The 22,380-nt window shown below is 42.9% G+C and overlaps 1 protein-coding gene across 8 annotated transcripts in view; it reads right to left on the bottom strand.

Moving 5' to 3' along the window:
- The window catches only part of TNC (tenascin C), a 95,510-nt gene that overhangs the window by 56,333 nt on the left and 16,797 nt on the right, over window positions 1–22,380 (bottom strand). For 7 of the 8 annotated variants that reach the window (XM_053656478.1, XM_053656480.1, XM_037139457.2 and 4 more), the window contains exons 2-3: window positions 3,979–4,572; window positions 58–1,467 (exon numbers count right to left, since the gene is read on the bottom strand). In XM_053656478.1, the coding sequence (XP_053512453.1) occupies window positions 58–1,467; window positions 3,979–4,435 (1,867 nt within the window). In that variant the 5' untranslated portion in view covers window positions 4,436–4,572. Of the gene's footprint in view, window positions 1–57; window positions 1,468–3,978; window positions 4,573–9,596; window positions 9,639–22,380 lie in introns of those variants that run through there. The other variant, XM_053656479.1, reaches the window with a different exon arrangement.

Below are 22,380 nucleotides of genomic sequence, written 5' to 3'. Positions count from 1 at the left end.
TCCAACACATACCAGATGTCGTGGCCTTATTTTGCTAGTGTGAGCCCTGGTACTCACCCTCCGAGCAGTCTTCCCCAGTGTAGCCCTCGTTGCAGATGCAGCGGCCTGCCACACACTGTCCCAAGTTACTGCAGTCTTTGGGGCAGGAGCGCTGCCCACAGTCAGGGCCCGTGAAGCCCTCGTGGCAGACGCACTGGCCGTCCACACAGCGGCCCCGACCGTGGCAGTCACTGGGACACCGTTGCTCCTTGCAGTCTTTGCCCATGAAGCCTTCATGGCACACACACTGCCCGTTCACGCAGCGGCCCTGGCCGTGGCAGTCGCTGGGACAGGAGAGTTCCGCACAGTCGCGGCCCGTGAAGCCGTCCTCACACACGCACTGCCCCTCCACACAGCGGCCCCGGTGGCTGCAGTCCTTGGGGCACCGCAGATCCCGGCAGTCCTCCCCCGTGTAGCCGTCGTCACAGACACACATGCCATTCACGCAACGGCCGTGTTGGTGACAGTCGTTGGGACAGCTCATTTCACTGCAGTCGTAGCCCTGGAAGCCTTGCTCGCAGGTGCACTTCCCCTCGATGCAGCGGCCCCGGCTGTTGCAGTCGTTGGGGCACCGCAGCTGGCGACAGTCCTCCCCGGTGTAGCCCTCGTCGCACACACACTGCCCATTGACACAGTGGCCGTGGCTGCTACAGCCGTTGGGGCACTGGAACTCACTGCAGTCAGCTCCTGTGAAGCCATCATCACACTCACACTGTCCGTTGGTGCAGCGGCCGTGGTGGTGACAGTCGGCAGGACACCTCTTCTCGCTGCAGTCCACGCCGGCGAAGCCCTCGTGGCACACACACTGCCCCGCCTCACACCGGCCCTGGCCGTGGCAGGCCTGTGGGCAGGTGAGCTGGCCACAGTCCTCCCCTGTGAAGCCTTCCTCACAGTAGCAGGTGCCGTTGACGCAGCGGCCCCGGTCGAAACAGTCATTGGGGCAGATCAGCTCACTGCAGTCCTCACCGGTGAAGCCCTCGTCGCACACACACTCATTCTCCACGCAGCGCCCACGGTTGAAGCAGTTGTTGAGGCACAGGGGCTCGTTGCAGTCATCGCCGGCAAAGCCGTCCTGGCACACACACCGGCCGTCCACACACCTGCCGTGCTCCTTGCTGCAGGGCACCGGGCAAACCTCCCGGCTGCAGTCAGCGCCGGTGTAGCCTTCGAAACAGATGCAGACCCCATTCGTGCACTTGCCCTGGTCATTGCAGTCGCTGGGGCAGGCCAGCTGGCTGCAGTCTTCTCCGGTGAAGCCCTCATCGCAGACGCACTGCCCGTCGAGACACTGGCCTTGTAGGTGGCAGTTGCCTGGACATTCAGGCTCAGAGCAGTTGGGGCCTTTCCAGCCAGGTTCACAAACACAGCCACATCCTTCGGTGCTGAAGTTCCCGTGGCCGCTGCAGAAGGGCCTGGTGTCCAGGCGGCCTGCAAGGAAGAGAGTAGAGGCTCTCAGCCCAATGTCTCAGTTTCTACCCGTGAAACCCAGAATCAAATTCAGCCAGAGCACGGTTGCACCCTTGGGCCCCATCAGGCTTGAGAACTAGGAGCTTAGTGTATGAAATCAGATGGTAGGAATTCTTAACTTGAACTCTCTGAAATCTGTAGACTTACATGCAAAGACAGTGTGTACTTAGGTCTGTAGGTGTGTGTGTGTGTGTGTGTTTGTCTGTTTCCGCCCCTGGGGACAGAATCCATAGTTGCCATCACATTTTCACATAGCCACACGTCTGCAAGCAGTTATGGGCCACCACCTTGTGGAATATGTTATGCAGGGCTCTGTTGCTACTCTGGTGTCCGACCAAGGTCAGGCATATAGGAGACGTCCAAGAGATCATTGTTGAACTGAACCCAGCTCTGATTCTTTGACTCAACCTCTGTGCTGCTTTTGGGAGGAGCTGTGGGCTCTTTCAGGAGCTCAGTTTCCTCATGGGTCTAATGGAACCAACAGAGCACTGCCCTGGGGGGTCAAGGTTCACCGGGGACATCAGGAGCTGACTGTTGTGCTCCTCACAATGTTCTCTTGATGGTTTTTGGGGGTTGACTCACATTGTCACATGGGTTCACGTGACCAAAACTTTCTAATTTTCCGTAACTGAAATGAGACAGTTAAGCTGAGGCTTTCTAATTCTGTCAGCGCAACTTGCAATTTGGCTCCGCCCCCACAAAACTCATTAGGCTCTATCTCTTTTTCCCTCTCTTTCCCCGGAGGCTGTAGTGGTGAGTCTGAGGAGTGGTCAGCGCTGATGTGCCTTCAGCTCTTTAAAGTCTGTGTGCTATTTCAGCTCCACTCGCAGGAGTCACTGGCGTGATCTCTGAGGAACCCAAGGAGGAGCAATAAAACTCACTCCATTTTCTCTGTACATAAATACAGCTGCATTAATATGTTTTATCCCCTTCCTGACAGCAGGCAGGGAGGGAATTTTTTTGGAGAAAGTTTATTTGAAAAGTGAGAACCTACACCTGTGCTGTGTAGTATGGTGGCCGTGGGACCCATGTGGCTATTCAGCCATTGAACTCTGGCTGATCTGCTCTGAGATGTGCTGGAAGTGTCCGACATGTTCCAATTCCGAAGGCTTAGCATAAAAGAATGTTACATATCCTTTCATCGTTTTTATATGGATTACAGGCTGAAACACGGATATTTTAGTTCTGTTGGGTGAAATAAAATAGATGCTTCAAATTATCCTTATCTGTTTCTTTTTTCGTTTTTTTAACTTGGTTACTGGAAAATCTACGGTTACATAGATGGCTCCCGTTATATTTCCATTGAGTAGCACTTCACTAGGCAATTATTTCCACCCACTTTTTAAGAATTCATTCTATTGTACAGCTCTCATCTATTTTGCCAGGGAGTTGAGAGGTGGAAGACAACCTAATCTGTGCATAAAGAAAAAAAAATTTTTTTGCCTTAGAATCCCAGAGCTGTCTTTAGTATTCTCCACTTACGATGATTAGGTCTACTCTTAAAATAATTTGTTCTAGTAATTTATGGTGATTTTTTTCTGAGTAGTATAAATAGAGATTTTCATCTCTGATTTAAAGCTCTTGAAGCTCCTGCAGTTTTGTCAACTTCAGGGAGTGGGGATGAGGACGATTCCAAAGTGGCAACATTTCTTTGTGAGGAATTCAGACAGGCAGTACCGGAAGACTGGGAGTGCGGGCGGCACACAGGCATGTTCCAAGCTCCAGTCTCTTATTACCCTTGGGGTCAGCTGGATAACTGCTCTGAGTCTCAGTTCTTACATCTGCAGAATGGGGCTATTCCACCTCATCCTAAAGGGTTGGAGGGAGGATTAAATTAGGTAATGAATTACAGTGCCGTGTACATAGAAGGGGCTCAGCCGCCGTGGTGATCATCCTCATTGCTGCCACTCAGCTAGGACATTTATTCAAACTCCCAGGCTTTGTACTGCTGTGGGAAGCAGCACGCACTTGTAACAGCATCAGGGTGTGAAACACTGTGGTTGAAGTCCTGACTTGGCCACTTACAAGTCAGACCCTTGAGGTATCCCATCCTACTTCTGGGTCTTAGTTTCCTATGTGTACAGTGGGGTAATGGGGCTATTTCAGTACCTTTCAGAGTATGGCCTTTGGGTCAGGAACTTCATAATGTGTATATAAGTTTTGATGTACAGAATGTATACATTTCATGGTCCAATAAGTTTTAGAAACTAGTAATTAAAGTAACATAGGTTTTTTTGAAGCAGGACTTCAGAGACCTGTAAATTCCCCTGAGAAACTTTTGTCACCAAGAGTGGAATAGAGATGGTTACATTCTCTACTTTATTTGCCCATAACATCTCTTTGTAATGGACACCTTGTGGGGCTAGTTTGCCCAGGAAGCCACTGTGAAAACAACGGCTAGTGTAGATCCCACCATGCTCATCATTCCTCCCATTATTGCAGCGAGGGGCTGGGCCCATCCCTAGCTTGTACCTTCAGCAGACTGGAGGCAGCAGCCTGCTCCCATGGTGCACTGCTCCCGCAGGGAAGACACCAGGTTCTCCAGCTCCTCCAGTCTGCTCAGGAGCTCCTTGATGTCGGGAGCAGCAGCACACCCACAGGCCTGGCGGGGGATGTTGATGCGGTGGGTGAAGACGATCTGGTTCTCCTTGTCCAGCGTGTGCTCCTGGAAGCTTTCCCTGGGCTCTGGCGGTGGGACCAGCTCTTTCTCGCCACTGGCTGATTCTAGATCCACAGAGCACTGGGCCCCTACAGGCAGCTTGATGTTGTAGATGTGGTTAAACACCACAGGCTGGTTTTCCTCCGGCAGGGTGATGTTCACCCCACTCTGTCGCTTGTGCCGAATGACTCTCTTAAGGACCCCTCCATCAGCTGTGAGGGTGAGAAAAGCTAGGCAGATGCCCGCCAAGAGCCGAGTCACAGCCCCCATGGTGGAGGTGGGTTTGGCTGGATGGTGCTCGGGTTCTAGGGTCCTAGGGTGTCTCCCTGTCAGGTAGAGATGGGGACTTGGAAGCAGAGAGTTGAATCTAAATCAGTTGTTCCTGATCTTCTTGAAGGAATTCTCTTCTACAAGTAAAGAAAGAAAAACAACAAGGGTGTTAATATTTTCTGCTAATTGACTCTAATGACTATCTGCAATTGTAAGTGAGTTTTTACTTTGTGTCTGTTCTATTCGAAGCTCTCTTGGCATTCATTCAGTAGTCACTGTAGTGCTGATACGCCAGAGTCTCTAAAAGAGTAAAGGGGATCAGATGCAAAGGGAGGTTGGAGGAGACCTGCTAATGTGAGGTGGTTCTTACTCTGCTGAGTTGCCTTACTCATGTGTGTTATGGCTCTTCACCAGTGGGGGCAATCAGGCAACAGAGGACAGGGGGATTGTCAAAAGAGGTTGAGAAGTTATTGGGCAACAATAGGAAGACAAGGTTAAACTTTATATAATATTGATTAAAATGTGCCTTGGATGCATATGAGAATGATCTATACATGGTGTGATGTCATTTATGGTCCTCTTTTACTAGCAAATAGAGCTGGGTGTAGTTCAAGAAAATGATTGAAGGCTATTTGTTTTTTCACAAGTTGACATTTCCCTTTGCCCATGTCTATTATTAGTCTTGAACACTCTAAGTTACTTATTTATGTCAATTAGATGTGGTATTTGGATTCCTAATCCTGTGAAAGGTTTCACAACTTTTGTTTTTCCCAATGATAAAATGCATCCTAATGGTAAAATGTGTCGACATGATCCCAAATGATCATCTCTTCCATGGTGACAGAAAGTCACAGCAAAACCCAGACAGGGATGGTGGCAGAGGAAATAGAATCAAAAGCATTTCTGTTGGACTGAGCAGGGAACTGGGGACTTAGCAAGCACTGGTTGTGCAGAGAATCAGGAACTTCCTGTCCAGACTACATCCTACTTATATTCATATTTGGTACTTCACCAGCTATCATATAATATCTACTTAGGGCCCCTACTCCCTGCTTAGAACAGAAACAATAACAAAATAAAACACAGACAAAAAAGGAACAAAAAACTTCTTCCAAGTATGCTTTTTAATTCAAATCACGGTAGTGTTTTTAAGTAAGAATTGGTGGATCTGTGACGTAGGCAAGCCCAGTGAATAAAAATTATCATGAAGAGGAGAACTTAGTAATTTTTCTTCTCCCGAACCAGCGTGGTCCATCTTATTTGTTTAGTGGACAAATATTTGTTGATCGCCTACTCTATTGCAACTGCTTGAGCTCTCTTTGCCTTCCACAAAGCCCTTCCTTTCTTTCCACCCTCTTCCCATCAATTCTTAGCTTTTTTTTTTTTTTTTTATGAGAAAGAGCCATGGGCCAGTTTGAAATGCTTTTGGACTTTTAGCCAACACTTTTGTGTGTTGCTAAATGACTTAAATTTCCATTTAAAAAGCCATTAGAGTTGCTGGTTGGGACTCTAAGGCAATGAGCCTAGAGTAATAATGATCAGAGCATGGGCTGAATGAGGATTTTTCACTGTGCATGTCAGAGATGGGCATCGGCACAGCCAAGTGCTACATTGTCTGGAGGAAGGAAATGGGATTCTCGAGGGCTGTGTATTTCCTATTGACTCATGGTGGGCTGAGCTATGTTTTTGTACTTGGGGAAAAGCCCCATTATATCTTCAGTGTGGTAGAAAATGCCTCAGCTTTGGAATTAGACAAAACTGGGTTTAAATGCCACTCACTAGCTCTGTCACTTGGGGCAAGCTATTTATCCTCTCTAGACCATGACTTCCTTTGTCAAGTGAGGGTCAAAATTCTTCACGAGGGAATTATAGATTAGTGCAGCATGTAAGGACCGTAGTAGACACACGTTAAGATGTAGCTGCAAGTTTGTTGCACTTCTAGGAACAAAACCTGGCCTAGGTCTAGGCCCATAGCCTTCTTTTGCTTGAGACTGACCTCCTCATTGAATCTAGAACAAAGGAACTGCAGAAATCACTAAAGGATGGTGAAGTAAATCTTTTGAAGATAAATGTACTAGAACTGGACATATTTACACTAGAGAGGTAAAAGATAGGGTACAAATAGTAACCTTTAAAAATGTCATATGCAGACAAGTGGCTGATTAATGAATGTCCCCTTTGAAGACAGATCTAGGGAAATTGCTGTAGATTGAACTTTGTGATATTTAGGTCAGACATGAAGGATCATGTTCTGGCAGTAAGGCGTTTAAAATTTCAGAATGAACAACTTAAATTCTACAGAGGCTCTTTTAAAAGCCCAGAAGATTCTTATCTTTATGCGAAATGATCAGGCAATGGAAGTCTAGACTTCAGGGAAGTCTAGAAAATATCTTGTAGGAGGAAGGATTGTGGACCTGTGCATGTTCATCCAACGGTTGAAAAAGCCAAGATTGAGAGGGACAGGGTTACCATGCCTAAACCCTGCAGAAGCAGGAGCGGGCTTGTCCCTGTGGCCCCAAAGGACAGAACAAGCAGTGTAGAAGAGAGTTAGTTACAATGAGACAAATTTCAGCACAGCAGGAGAAGTATTTTTCTAGTTAGAAGTATCCAGTTGAAAGGGCTTCCTTGAGAGTGTAGCAAGCTCCAATCCAAGGTGCTGGAATAGTGGTGAAGAAATACAGTAGTGTTGAAGAGCACAGGTTTTGCAAACAGACCCTTGGTTTTGAGTTACTGTTCAAGCACTTCCTCTTCCTTGAGTGAGGCAGTATCTGCACCTCACAGGACTGTTGTGAGAAGTATGTAGATAACATGTGCAATGGGAATGGTTGCAGTCTTTTGGCAGCAGCAAGAGCTCAATAAAGAGAAGATTTGTAGTAAAAAATATGGACTTCACTTAATACATTTTCCAGGATTTTCTTTCTTCTAACTCTTGAAACTTCTTTGGCTTATTTAAATCTGGGTTCTTTTTTTTTTTTTAAAGCAAGGATAAAGTTATGTAGTGAAGCAGAGACTTCTCTCTCTCAGAATTCCTAGTAAATATACCCTGGGAGATTCTCCCTTCCTTTCCCTTCCTTTCCTTTCCCTTCCCTTCCCTTCCCCACCCCCATCCTCTTCCTCCTCCTCCTTCTTCTCTCTCTCTCTCTCTCTCTCTACCTATATACCTATCCTTTATAGTGAGATTACAGATTAAAGGATCAGATGAGTCAATATTTGCAAAGGAGGCAGCAGGAAGAGATAAAACTTTTGGATGGGCTCAATTCTTCGATTATTGGGGTCACATATTCAGGACAAAGTGTCTATTTCTAAGCCATGTGTGTTGCCTTGATCTGTATCCTGTCTCAGCATATTGCTGCTAAATGCAGAAAAATAAACATGACGACCAGACTGCACTTTCTATCTTTATTGAAAGAAATTTTTTAGAGCCAAATTAACTGCTGTGAATTGTTTCTGTGAAACTTTAGGTGTATCCTTTCCTATGAACTACTCAAAACATGATTAATCTGGAGGGAAAAAAATTACCATAAAAATTTCCCCATGAGAGAGGGCTTAAGAAGAGGTAGAAAACTTTGAATTTGTTGCTCTAGAGTTGTGCTGTCCAATATGGTTAGCCACCAGGCACAAGTGGTTATTAAAATTATAATGAATTAAAATTAAATACAATTAAAAATTCCATCCTCAAGTGTACTACCCACATTTCAAGTACTTAATAGGGGCATGACTAGTCTCTATAATATCAGACAGTGCAGGCAAAAAATATTTCCATTATTGCAGAAGTTCTGTTGAGCACAACGGGTTTAGACAGCTGCTGGGTCACGCTAAGCCCATGGTACAAATGAGGAAACTGAGGCTCAGAGAGGTCAAAGTGAGTCTCTAAGAAAGTTACAACATTATTGTCTAATGAAAAATGGGTGAGTACCTCAGAGAGAGGTGCCAGGAGACTAGGAAGTCCTTTTCAGTAACTCACCTACACACCAGCAAGTATGTATATGCACTATAATTTTCACAGCTGACATGTTCAAACATATCCAGATACAAGTGGGATATAGTCTTTATGGCTGTTGTGCTCAAATCTGAAGGAACTCCACCTTGTCCCAGGTCAGCATCCTTTTCCCACATCCTACCCTAGGGATGAAAAAGTTTTTCTCTTTTTTTCTCTCTCTATATACCTTAAAGCCTCTAGATCTTCAGGAGATTCATCTCAAATCAAACCCCAAATAAGCTGCTCTAGAAACCACTTCAGCTGCACCTAATAACATCTTGCCCTGCTCTGCCTCTCCCTTCTCTTGGGAGCTGATAGAGTTTATAAAAGATAACTCATGACTCTTCTTCCTGGTGACCCTGCATGACTTTGCTCTAGAGTTTTCATTTTTATTTATTTAAAAAAATTTTTATTGTTTTTTAAACATTTTTTAATTGTTGTTCATGTACAGTTTTCTGCCTTTTCCTCCACCCCTCCCCACCACCCTAGTCTTCCCCCCCTCCCCTGTTTCCACCCCCCTTGTTATTTTCCACGTGTCCTTTATAGTAGTTTCTGCAAACCCTTCACCGTTTTCCCCTATAATCCCCTCCCCACTCCCCTTTGGTCACTGTCACCAGAGTTTTTAAAGGAACTCAGTCCTATAGAAGTCTAAACAATTTTGAGGATGAGCAGCTGATGTGGAAGAAATAGACGTGTGTTAGAATCCAGCTCTTCCATTTAGTAGCTGCTACCTGTGGACATTCTCTTTCCCCTTCTGAGTTTCACTTGCCTCATCTCATACATGGTTATACATATGAGGTCTGTCCAGAAGGTATCTAGTCATGTACTATGAAAAACAGAGACATTTATTGAAGAAGACACAAGATAGAAGAAACATTGTATATAGGACAATGATGCCTCAGTCCCTTTCAAAGTAGGCACCTTGGGACCTCACACAGTTCTCCCAGTGTCTCTTCTACTATTCAAAACACTTTGCAAAATTCTTTGTCAGAATTAGCACCAGCTGCCCCATCATATTTTCCTGAATCTCATTGATGGTCTGAAATCTCTTCCTTTTCAAAGGTGATTTTAGTTTTTGGAAAAGCCAGAGGTCACAGGGTGCCAAATCTGGGCTGTAGGGGGACTTAGTCGCCTGGGTGATTTGATGTTTCACCAAAAAACTCTGCATGAGAGGTAATGTACCAGTGGGTGCATTGTCATGATGAAGCTGCCAATCACCAGTTGTCCATAGCTGTGGCTGTGTTCATCACATTCATCTCTCCACTGACAAAGAACATCGAGGTAGTACTCCTTATTAATTGTGTGGCCTGGAGGGGTGTACTCATGATAGACAACACCTTCCCAATCAAGAAACACAGTTAACATGGTCTTGATCTTGCTGTGACTTTGTCACACTTTATTTGAATGTGGAGAACCAGGTGATTCTATTGGGATGACTGGGCCTTTGTTTCTGGATCATAGCTGTAGACCCATGATTCATCTCTGGTTATGAACTTCCCGAGGAAACCTTGTTCATTGGTATTGGTTTGAATCGAGTCATTAGCAATGGCAACAAGATGTTTCTTCTGCTCTGGTAACAGAAGCTGTATAATGAATTTTGCCTGCACACATTTTATGCCAAGATCCTGTGTCAAAATCTCAGATACAGTAGTTTTTGGAATCCCTAGATCAGCTTCTAGTTTTCAAACCATCAGTCACCTATTTTGTTGATTGCAGCCCATACACATTCAACCTTCTTAGGTGTTGCAGGCCTTCCAGAACATGCATCACTTACAACAGATTCTCAACCCTCTTTGAGACATTTGTGCCACATGTTCATTTTGCTGCACTCACTGCATTGTGCCTGAAAGCCTTCTGAATTATCCCGGTAGTTGAGCATGGAGGAATGTTCAAGCCTAACACAAAATTTGATGCAGATCCGTTGCTCTATTCTCAGTCATTTTGAATGCAATGGCCACACAGTACACATGCTCACTCAACAGCATCTACCACCCCCACTGACTGGTACAGTGAAGTCACTGTTGTTCACGCATGTGCATGCAGTCCACTCTCCTTGGCTGCCAGGTTACATCGATGTCACACAAATTTATTGTTATATTAACAATGGCTGGACTTTTTCCAGACAGACATCATATGTCCAGTTCCTAGTTTTGTGGGAGGATGGGATAAAATGAGAAGATGTATGTTAACCTACTAACACAGTGCCTGATACGCAATAGCTGCTTAATATATGGTAGCTAATGATAATAAAATCAATAATAACAACACTGGTCAATCAGAGAATAGATAAAAAAGGAAACTTTGCATATGGAAGGGATGGAATAATCAGGGAGTTACACCATGACTACAACAGTAATATAATAGGTAACAAAAGGGACTGACTGACCTAAGCCTAGTAGTTCAAAGTGCAGGGAGGCTACTTTCTTTTGAGATGCTCAAGAAAGACACCTTGAAAGAGATAGACCTTCAGGATGGGTGAATTTCTAAAACATAGATACGACTGTAGTAGGGGGTATAATTGGAAGCCTATGGAAGTCTAGTAAGAGGAAACCACAAGAGTAAAGGCAATGGAGTTGAAATACATCGGAAGAGGATAACAATATTAACAACAGCTTTTTGTGGCTGTCTGACATAGGCAAAGGTCAGACAGCATTATGGAACACTACTCGGGTGTAAAATACATTGAGGGGAGCAGAAGGGAGAGGGCACATCAGTCAGGAGAGCCATAGTGAGGAGTCCATGAAGGGTTAATGTGAGGAGCTGGTCCTGAGCCTGTAAGCACAACTGTTTCTCTAAGGCTACATGTCTAACTGCTCACAGTGTCACCTGTTGAAAAAAATATAGACTTCTGTATTTAGTCCTTTGGTTTCCAAATACCTGGCACACTTACAGTGCTTATTTTCTATAACCCCCCCTCCCAGACAACTAACTATATAAAATCGATGGTCCTAAAGGCTTTTTTTTGGGGGGGATGTATATAGAGGGTAGTGAAGTATTAGGATTTCATTGCTGATGAAAGATAAAAATTAGTTCTTTAGTATTAAATGCTGCCAATATAGGCTGATTCTCCAGATTTGGGCATTATAGATTTTTATTCAGAACATTACACTGAGTTACTTCATTCAACAGGGAGACCATAGTCAGTAGCATGGCAACCATGTCTCAGGGGCTTTTTGGTTAATACTTTTATATTCTAAGATGTCTTTTGGCTTGTTATCAAGTTTTTAATGCCCCCCCCCCAGTAGATCTGTTTTGGTAGCTAATTTTATAGAAGCAGCATGGAATAAACTAAGGGTTATTTTTGGGCGCCTCACCACAGGACAAAGACCATTGCTGGCTGAAGGAGTCAACAATCTTTGGATTGTTTTTTTAGTCATAGCTGGAGAATAAACAATTTCATTTTTAGATAAAGATAAAACTTCCAACAGGCTAGAATCATATTTCAGAATTAGTTACTGGTAACTTCATTTTTAATAGCTCAAAGAGTATATTTATCTTGTTGATTTGGGCACATGCATAAAATATCCTCAGTTTGGGGGAACAAGGAAGATTCTCACTGTTTAGCAATTCTGATGAATTTCTCTCCACATCATTTTGGCAATGCATGAGACAGTTCACACGAAGAGGATTTCTTTATGCACAGTCAGTTAAGCAAGGAGCTGCTTACACGGGCATTCTTAAAGGTTCTAGGAATTCCTCACCCCCTGTCCTTCCCAACATTCATAAATTCCTCCTTGGAATGTGTCAGGAAGAGAGAGGAGCCAGGAAAGAGCCTTAAGTGTGGACTTTTTTCCAAGGACATCTGATCTTTATAGTTGACTGAGTCCAGCACAATCTGTGTCTTAAAAGAATTGAGAAAACTCTGATTGCCAAACCCAAACCCTTCCAAGCCCTAGGTGTTTGAATCCCAGCACTGAAAATCATTTATCTGTTGATGTAGCATGGTGGTTGGTTTAACGGCTGCCCAGTTAGGCTGCTAGTGGAGCCAACAGTCTTCTCAGAGGCCTGACAATGAATTTATTAAAAAAATCATTTATTCTTGCATTCAACAGAGATCAGTTGAATGAGTGCTAAGACCAGGCTCTGAGGTGTATTTGTTCTCAGTGAGTCCAGTAAATGAAACAGACATGTGAACAGATATTTACAGGGAAGAATGATAAATGCTACACTGGAAAAATATCCAAGAATATTCTATGCAGTGTTTGAGAATATCTGCCCTGGAGTCAGTCAAACACTATCAGATCCTGGTTCTGCCATTTGCTATTGGTTGAACTGCCCTTTTTGTAGGTCAAAAAGTTTGCATAGGGGCAATTTCATATGGCTCAGTCTAGAAGCTATGTAACATTGCCTCCCTGAGCCTCAATATTTTATATCTGTAAAATGGCAACACTAACATCAATCCCACAGTAAAGTTCTTTCAACTGCAAGTGAGAGAAAATGAGATTATCCATGGAAATATTTAGGACAGTGCCTAATTGGAGGGAGAACTCAGTAACTGGTATGTACTGTTACTGTGTGAGGAGCTGTGCCTTTTGTTTGGAGGACAGTGAAGGCTAGTCCCTGAAGGATGAGGAATTTCTGAGGCAACTTTGGGGAATCCCTAAAGACCAGGGATACCCTGAAATCCTTAGGAGAGGAAGGAGGCTACGGCCACAGTCCTAGTTTCCTCTAGCCTATTTGTTCTAATTCAGTAGCAAGAAAATCCAGCCCAGGAGCCTGGGGTGGAGCTCTTTTCCGGGAGGTTAGACCCGGGCCAAGCAGCAGCGCTGCTCCTGGGATGGCTGTCCGTGCCGCTCGGCCGGCCAGGGCTTTCTCTAGAACAGGCTGCCTGTGGTTTAATCTTTCAAGACATTGCTCCTGACGGGAAACGTCTGGCTCAGATTTTCAGCACTTTCCACAGACACAGACAGACATCAGATCATACAGTAGAATCAAAGTCAGACTGGAGCAGGGCTTAGAAGCAACTCTAGGAGGTCACTGACCCCAGACATGGCAGATCTGGGGCACCCCCACACATGCTTGCAGGGCATGTGGCAGGTGTTTCTGACCCATACCAACAGGCTTCTGTGGAGCCCCACTTTAGAAGTGGTATGAGTACATCGCTCCAGGCAGCCACACCCAGTTCAGCAGAGAGTACACGCTGTGCAAAAGCAGAAGTGAAACACCCAGAGAGGCCACCAGCTAATTAGTGATGAAGCTGATATTAAACCCATAGACCCTGCCTCTCAATCAAGAAATTTGATTGAAGTTTATCTCTTTTCCCACGCCAGTGAGAAAGCTTCAAAATTAAGTGCATGTGAAAGGCTTCTAATCATTCTTAGTCTGAGGTCAATTTAAGGGTCCCCAGAGAGAAATATGAGCAATGGGATTTCGGAGAACATCTGTGTCAAGAGATTTCCAGATTTCTTGGTCCTGTAACATTTCTTCAATGTTCCATCTGTCACCCATCTGTTCATCTACCTAACTATCCATCATTTCAGTACATATTTATTAAATACTTACCATGTGCCAAGCCCCATGTTAGGTATGAGGGACACAACAATAAAGATTGGCATGTTCTCTATAAGCATAAAACTTACAGTTTTTTCTTGAAAGCTCACAAAATCAAATTGTTTTTAAGTCCACATATTTTGGATTTAATATGTGTGGTATTCTTAAGGGTCACTGCAGATTGAGAACATGGTACATGCTCTGAAGCCAGGAACAAGAGTTAAAATGTTAAGATTCTTTTAAGAGCTACTTGCGTTTAGTTACTGTGTGCTGCGTGATATGTTGGGTGCTGGAGAGATGAGGCCAGTGAGGACCTGTTGTCTAATTCCAGAAATCTCAGAAACTAGAACATACAGAAGCAAGTTTGAGCAACACTCAGTGCTGGTCTGAATGACCAGAGTCTATGCTATACACTATAAATGTTCAACTTCAAATTTTTACAAAAATGATACATGGCAGTATCTTTATTCTAATTCTACAGATGAGAAAACTGGGACATAGAATAATTAAGTACCTTGTGCAAGTTCAGATATCTATTAAATATGGAGTTGAGATTTAAACACAGGTCCATCTGAGTGCAAAATAAGTGCTCTGAATCATCATGTTATAGAGCCTTCAGTGATGGAGGACCAAGAAAAGGAGTTATTGTTCAAGACCAGACCCAAGCTCTGTCTATATAACTTCCAATCACCTGCTCAACAGAGAATACAACAATACCTGGAATTAGAGCCCTAAGGTGCCTGTATCCCGTGGGTGCTATAGAGAGAAAGCATGCTGTCTGACACCTTAGACATACTGTTACATTTCAGTTATTGGGAGAGGGTTCCAGATGCCTAGAAGACTTCTAAGAAGCCCTTTTTGCTATCTCTCATTGGACAGATCTATCTGTCCTTCATGATAAAGCTAAAAATAATCTATTAGAAGTTTTTTTCAGGTTCCTCTTTTGAATTCTCTGATTATTTGATCTTGTATTTATATCATATGTCATTCTAAAAATGATTTGGGTGGGCTTTATTATGGATGTATATCTTTCTCTTTTAGAGCAAGAAGCAAATTGTATCTTGTATTTATGTTAGACTGTAAGCAGTTAGTGTTAGTCCTTATATAGTTGGAGCACATACAGTTAGACTATTTGTAGATTGTAAACTATACAAAGGCATGAACTATATCTGAGTCATTTATCTCTCAATACCCAACACCAAGCCTGTGTCCAGAACATAGTAAATTCACAATACCCTGATATTGAATAAAATAAAGCTGAACATATTTCTTGATTTGAACTCATATATAGCAGGTGCTCATATTTGTAAAATGAATGAATGAATACATACTTTTAGTTTCCTGTTGACCTTAATAATAATTAGTTCTTCTGTGATTTCTTTTAAAGCAAGATACATCAAGGAATTCATCATAGCCACACTCCTGGAATTAGTTCATTTTTTAAATCCTTACCCAAGGACCTTATTTTCATTGCTCTTAGAAAAAGAGGAAGGGAGGGAGGGAAGGAGGGAGAAAGGGAGAGATAGATAGATAGATAGATAGATAGATGATAGATAGATAGATAGAGAAACATTGGTATGAGAGAGGAGTATTGATTGGTTGCCTCCTGTATGCTCCCTGAATGGGGATTGAACTCACAATTTAGGTATGGGGCTTGACTGAGGTTTGAACCTGCAACGTTTCAATTCGGTTTATGGGATGATGTTCCAATCAACTGACTACCCAGGGCTTGGGATTAGTTCTTTTTCACTCCTTTGGTGATTTGGTGACTATGTGTTATATGCCAGACATCACACTAAACATAGGGGTTATGAAAGTAGTCAAGACAGACCAGGCTCCTTACCATGAAATTCTAGTCAATATCCCAGGGGTTCTTGAGCCCTGAGTTATGGTTCTGACAATTACTCAGGTGACCTTGGGCAAGTCGCATCTATTCCTCTGTAAAATAAGCAAGTATGTGTGGCTCCAATTCTAGCATTGCTTTGGTTCTAACTACCTACCGTCCATTACTAATTCAGCAATATTTCTGCCCAACCAATTTCGGATTTTATTTTAGATCCAAGTCCAATGGTCAATACTAAGTACAAAACCCCCCAAATAATGAGTGTTTCTTTCTCAGTTGTTTGGGTTATGCATTGGCAGTGATTTATGGCTTCCTCTTTCCCATCTCCCCAAAAGAAGTTTCATTACTACCAACCAAATTAAGCCCGCAAGTCTTAATCCATGAAATGTTCCATCCAGACACAATACTGAGATTCATATTAGTGGTTTAGTGTACCTAAGAAAAGCTCAGATGGAATATGACTAGTTCCATTGATACATTCAGACCACAAAACTGCCCTGGTATGGTCTGGTTTTAATTTTTGAAATAAAAATTCTGCAGAGCACTTGCTTTTCCTCATCTATTTCTTGCCTAGACAGAAAAGAAAATAAAAAGTGGTCTGACCAAGTGGCATCAATATAGGTTCCTGAATTATTCTGGAAAAATGTTTCAAAAATAGATTTTACTTCATTTCCCAATGGAACAAAAGGCCTCCTCTGTTTTGGCCTTCATCCAGAATTGTAAGAAATCTAGTCAGCTCTTTCACAAGTATTAGAAAATGGGTTCTTGAGCTCTTTTGCCAAGCTTAAAACACTAAACAGATTTATCTAGGTAGGACAGGTTAAATAGACCCATAACTCTAGAGATTTTCTGAAGATGGCTCTGTGACAAGTGGCCTTTTAAGCTGTTATCAGTTGCCCAATGCCAAAGATGCAGTCCTGAAAAGACTTTGAAAAGCCATGAAGAGGCACTGCGATGAGAGAGAAAAGAACACAGCTTTTAGAGTCTGGAAGACGTGAGATTAAATTCTGTTTACCTGCCTGGGACAAAGTCCTGTAACTTTTCTGAACTATGGCTTCTTCACCTGTAAAAGAGAGATCTTTCCAGGGTTGTTGGAAACAGCGAATGGGATAATGGATTATGAAAGCTTGGGATATTAATAACACATGCTAACTAAATGTTAGTGTCTACTTTCCTTTTCACTCTTTTCCCTTCCTGTCCTCCCTTATGAGGAAGCTTCGCAACATTGAATATATATTTTATAATAGATGATAATATTGTTTAACCAATAACATGTATTAGTTAAGAGGTTAGATTGGTTTGGGAAGGCAATTAAGTTTTAGTTTATGTGTTAACTTCAGTCAGCTGATGAGGCTCCTAGAGCTGTGTTGAAAAAGATTCTTTGTCCATGTTTGAACTCCAGTGGGGGAAATTGCTGTGATGGATTAGCAATGTCTGCCATGGGTACAGAAAGGGGGGCTGTTGATGTATATGCCAAATATTCAGCATAGCAAAAGATAGCTTTGGCAATCTTTTCCATCTCAATGTGCTGATATTTCAATGAGTGGAATGCTGCTTGACTGAGGCCTTTGTCAGAGGGAGCTAGATGGAATCATTGACAATTATAAAGGCCTGTATGAATCAAGTTTAATAAAGTTTGATGCCTTTTGATAAAAGTTGACTCCCAAAATGAAAATATGCTTCTAAGCATGAAACTGGACTTTCTGGAAAAACTAAGACTACTCCAGTAATTGATTTGTATGATCCCAGGCAAGGCAGACATACTTTTATCATCTCCTTTTTTCTTTCTCAAAATGAGGCCATTTGAACGCTACAGTAATAACTAACATTGATTGAACACACTTGTGCCAGGAACTGCTTTTTTGGGTCTAATGTGGATTATCTCATTGAATCCACTCCAAGACCGTGGAGGGAGCTTCCTTTATTTTCCTGGTTTACAGATCAGGAACCTGAGGCTCATACAGCTCAAGGTCATACATTTGGAAAGGGGGAGCAGGAATTGAATTCTGGTGGACTGATTCATGAGTCAGAGACCCCATTCCTTCCCATCAGCCTTGCTGCTGTCCTTTAATGATGTTAAAGGGTGGTTTTGTGTGACCAAGTTAGAACTAACTTCAAAAGGACCCAGTGGTCAGGGTCCAGAATAAATATTACCCATGAAAGACCATTATGACTTACAAAGAGAGCAGGAAGAGCTGCATCTAAGCCTGAAATACAGAGATATTTCTAACTCTTGACTTTGATTTAATTTAGCTGTTTAAGTGGCATTTTCTAAAGTGTAATCTACAACCTGCTGACAGGTATTAATGCAAGGGAAAAACGTTTCCTAATTAAACATTCTTGGCAACTGCTATTTTAAAGCCAAATACTCTTTGAAACCAAACAAATTACACAGCTTTTGGGGTTTTCCAGGGTTTTTTTAAAGTGTTTGTGTTCATTGGAAATATCCAAGAAAGGGGAATTTATAGAGTGTTTCCCGGACTTACTTGATTATTTTGTGTCTGAAGTATGTTGCAGGATTAGGTTTGATAGCACACAATGGAGAACAACTCTTAGATTCTTTGTCTTTTCATCTCCTAATACAGGGTGGGGCAAAGGCAGGTTTATAGTTTTTCATACAGAAAATAATACAATAATTAATAAATAGTGATACAAAATAACTGTAGTTTGCATACTTACAACTGTAAACCTACTTTTGCTTTACCCGATATATTAGACAGGAGTGATGATATACCTATGCGTGGTCTGTGGCTAAGTGCAAGGCTTCAGGATGGAGGCTCTCTGGCAATTTAAACTAAGAACGAGGTAAACAGTTTAACATTTATCCTGTGCCTGACACTTTACAAATGCTATTTTGTAAATTTTGGGTTACCAAAATTATGAAGCAAAATTCATTGTTTAATTTAAAGAAATAAGCCAGGTGGTGAAAGACAAATACCATATGATCTCACCTTTAACAGGAACCTAATCAACAAAATAAACAAACAAGCACACTGAAATCGAGAACAGGCTGACAGTGACCAGAGGGGAGAGGGGAGGGAATTTCAGGGGAAAAGGGTGACAGGTTTGTAGGAACAATTATAAAGGACAAATGGACAATAACAGGGGGGCAGGGTGGAAATGAGAGGGAAGTGGGAAGGGCTCGGGGGGTTGGGCTGGGGTGGGGGGAAAAGGCAGAAAATTGTACCTGAACAACAATAAAAAAAGGAAAAAAAAGAACTAACATTTATACAATAAATATCAGAGGGAAATATAACATCATTGATGTATTTAGAGTTGTTAGATTCCTCAAATGAGACCTCTTGGAAGAATAGTGTTGGGGAGCTGAGGTGCACATGAGTATTTTATTTACATTTGTAATTTGAGGGGAGGCACAAAGCCAAACGTACTGTATGTATGAGCAAATCTTTAAAGTCCCTGGAAATAGCTAAGTCTCCTTGCATCTGGCCTGGAGAGAAAGATGAAGTAAGAAGTAGCAGACAGAGGATCTTAACCATCTTTTATTCCTAGAAAATTGTATCTTATGTACTATCTATGTACTATGTACTACTCAAGTACCATCTATCATGTATGTTTTATGTACTATCTGCAAAACACCAATGGCTCCCAAAAAGTTAGTCAAGGCATGATAGCATTTCTGAGGGGCCAGACATTACAGCTTCTATTTTTGAGAGAATGAATTTACAAGAACAAATAAACAAGATCCAAGATGGCATTAGAGTAGGTGGAAGCTACACTAAACTCCTTCCAGGAACAAACAGGAATTAAAACTAAATAGAAAAATCATCCTGAACAACCTGCTGAAGACTAGCTGGGGAGAAGCCCTACAACCAAGGACCTTACAGAAGAAGCCACACCATCACATTTAGACTGGTAGGGAGTGTAGAGGCATGAAAGGGCCGGCTAGGCTCCCATGGGTGGCAGCTGAAGTTCCAGAGGTACATTTCAGCAGCCTGGGCGGGGGGGGGGGGGAAGGCCAAGAAATGTGGGGTCTAAACACCAAGCCAGGATCCTCAGTGCGAAGCACAAGAATTGGGAGAGGAACCCACAAAACAACTGGTTGTGGAAAACAGCAGGGTTTCTCTCCACCAGGGAGAGATGGCTAGAGAGGCAGATACCCTTTTAAAGAGTCAATGCACAAAATTGTGTTTGCAATCACTCCTCTGGGCTCCAGTGGAGGGAGGGCAGGGTAAAACAGAGCCACCTAGGGAAAGTCTAGGGTTGGTGGCCCAGGGGAGAGAGCTGAAGGGGTCAGTGGCCAGGATCCCTGTGCTGAGTCATTACCCATACTGCAGAAGACATCTATCTTGGGCAGAGCCTTCCCCTCCATGCTTCATCAGTCTGGGGGGAAGCAATAGCCCAACCATCAGGAATCCCTCTCATCCCACTCTGTGAAGCTTAAGCCATTCTGAGGGGTACAGCCAGAGGCTCTTTTAGTGATAAAGCCTAACAGATAACCTACAGGCAGAGGTAGATCTCTGGGAGTTTTGAGACTTTTGTTGAACCTCCATCAGTCCTGGTACAGGCAAAAGACAGCTTTGGTGCAATGCTTGGTTCTTTAAGAATGCACCCCAACTAAGCAGAGGGAGCCACAAACTGTGGATTGCTAATAGTTCCAAACAGGTTTTCCAGGGCCAGTTACAGGCAGTGTCTGACATAGGTCTGAACCAGAGTCTTTGCGGATCTTCCCAATACATAGAAACAAACACAAAGGGGCAACCAAACTGGGAAGACAAAGACATGGGCTCCAAATGAAAGAATAAGATAATTCTCTGGAAGAAGAGCTAAGTGAAATGGGGGCAAGTAATAATCAGATATAGAGTTTAAAATTATGACAAGAATGCTCAATAGCATGAAAAAAAAGACATAGAAAGCATAAGAAGGATCAGGCAAATAAAGAATGCAATATCTGAAAAAATACACTGGAAGGTATAAACAATGGGTTAGATGAAGCAGAGAATAGAGTGCAATTTGGAAGACAAGGTAGAAAAAACAGCCAATTAGAGCAGCAAAAAGAAAAATGAATTAAAAAAAAGTGAGACTATTTTGAGGGACCTTTGGGATAATATGAAGTGTAAAAATAACTGCATCATAGATAGATCATAGGGATACCAGAAGGAGAAGGAGAAGAGAGAACAAGGGATTGAGAACCCATTTGTAAAAATAATGATCGAAAACTTTTCTTACCTGGTGAAGTAAACACACAAGTCCAGGAAGCACAGACACCCAGAAAAGATGGACTCAAAGAGGCCCACACCAAGACACATCATAATTAAAATGGGAAAGCCTAAACATAAAGATAAAATCTTAAAAGCCACAAGAGAAAAGCAGTTAGTTACCTACAAGGGAGCTCCTACAAGACTGTCATCTGATATCTCGACAGAAACATTTTAGGCTAGAAGTGATTGGCAGTGCGGGGCTGCAGCTGGCCAGCAAGACTGTTGCAGCAGCTGGTAGAGCATGTGGTTCCACATTTGTGCACAGATGGACCAGGCAAGGCAAAAGGGGAGCAAGATGGACCATGCAACCCAGGGCCCCAGTGCAGGGAAATGAGGTTTCAAACCTGATTGAGGGTACCTGTGGGGGTTGGGCAGCATTGGGAAAGACTCCCAGGAAAAACTCATTGGAGATACCAACAGGGTGCTAGAACATATACAAGCCAACCACCCAGGAATCAGCACCAGAAGGACCCAATTTGCTTATGGGAAGTGGGGGAAGTGGCTGAAATCTGGCAGAGAGCAGAGCAAGCACCATTGTTCCCTCTCGGACCCCTTTCCCACATACAGTGTCACAACACAGCCACATGGGTTACCCTGCCATGGTGAACACCTAAGGCTCCACCCCTCACTACGTAATAGGAGTGTAAAGACAAAAAAAAAAAATGGCCCAAACAAAAGAACAGGTCAAAGCTCCAGAAAAAATACAGCTAAGTGATGAAGAGGTAGCCAGCTTATTATATGTGCAGTTCAAAACACTGGTGATCAGGATACTCACAGACTTGGTTGAATTTGGTCTCAAATTAGATGAAAAAATGAAGGCTACACTAAATGAAATAAAGAAAAAATGTACAGGGAATCAGTAGTGATGGGAAAGAAAATGGGACTCAAATCAATGGTGTGGACCAGAAGGAAGAAAGAAACATCCAATCAGAAAAGAATGAAGAAACAAGAATTCAAAAAAAATGAGGACAGGCTAAGGAACCTCCAGGACATCTTTAAATGTTCCAACATCTGAATTATAGGGGTACCAGAAGGAGAAGAGGAAGAACAACAAGTGAAAAACTTATTTGAACAAATAATAAAGGAGAACTTCCCCAATCTGGCAAAGGAAATAGACTTCCAGGAAGTCTAGGAAGCTGAGAGAGTTCCAAAGACGTTGGACCCAAGAAGGAACACATCAAGGCACATCATAATTACATTAGCCAAGATTAAGATGAAGGAGAGAATCCTAGAAGCAGCAAGAGATAATAAGGCAGTCACCTACAAAGGAGTTCCCATCAGACTGTCAGCTGATTTCTCAAAAGAGACCTTGCAGGCAAGAAGGGGCTGGAAAGAAGTATTCCAAGTTATGAAAGGCAAGGACCTACATCCAAGATTGCTCTATCCAGTAAAGACTTCATTTAGAGTAGAAGAG

This window comes from Artibeus jamaicensis, unplaced genomic scaffold (genome assembly GCF_021234435.1).
Source record: "Artibeus jamaicensis isolate MK-2021 breed Jamaican fruit bat unplaced genomic scaffold, CSHL_Jam_final scaffold_1964, whole genome shotgun sequence".
Classification (NCBI taxonomy): Eukaryota; Metazoa; Chordata; class Mammalia; order Chiroptera; family Phyllostomidae; genus Artibeus; species Artibeus jamaicensis.
Note: the sequence above shows the minus strand (reverse complement) of the source record. Positions and strands in the feature narration are given on the sequence as shown.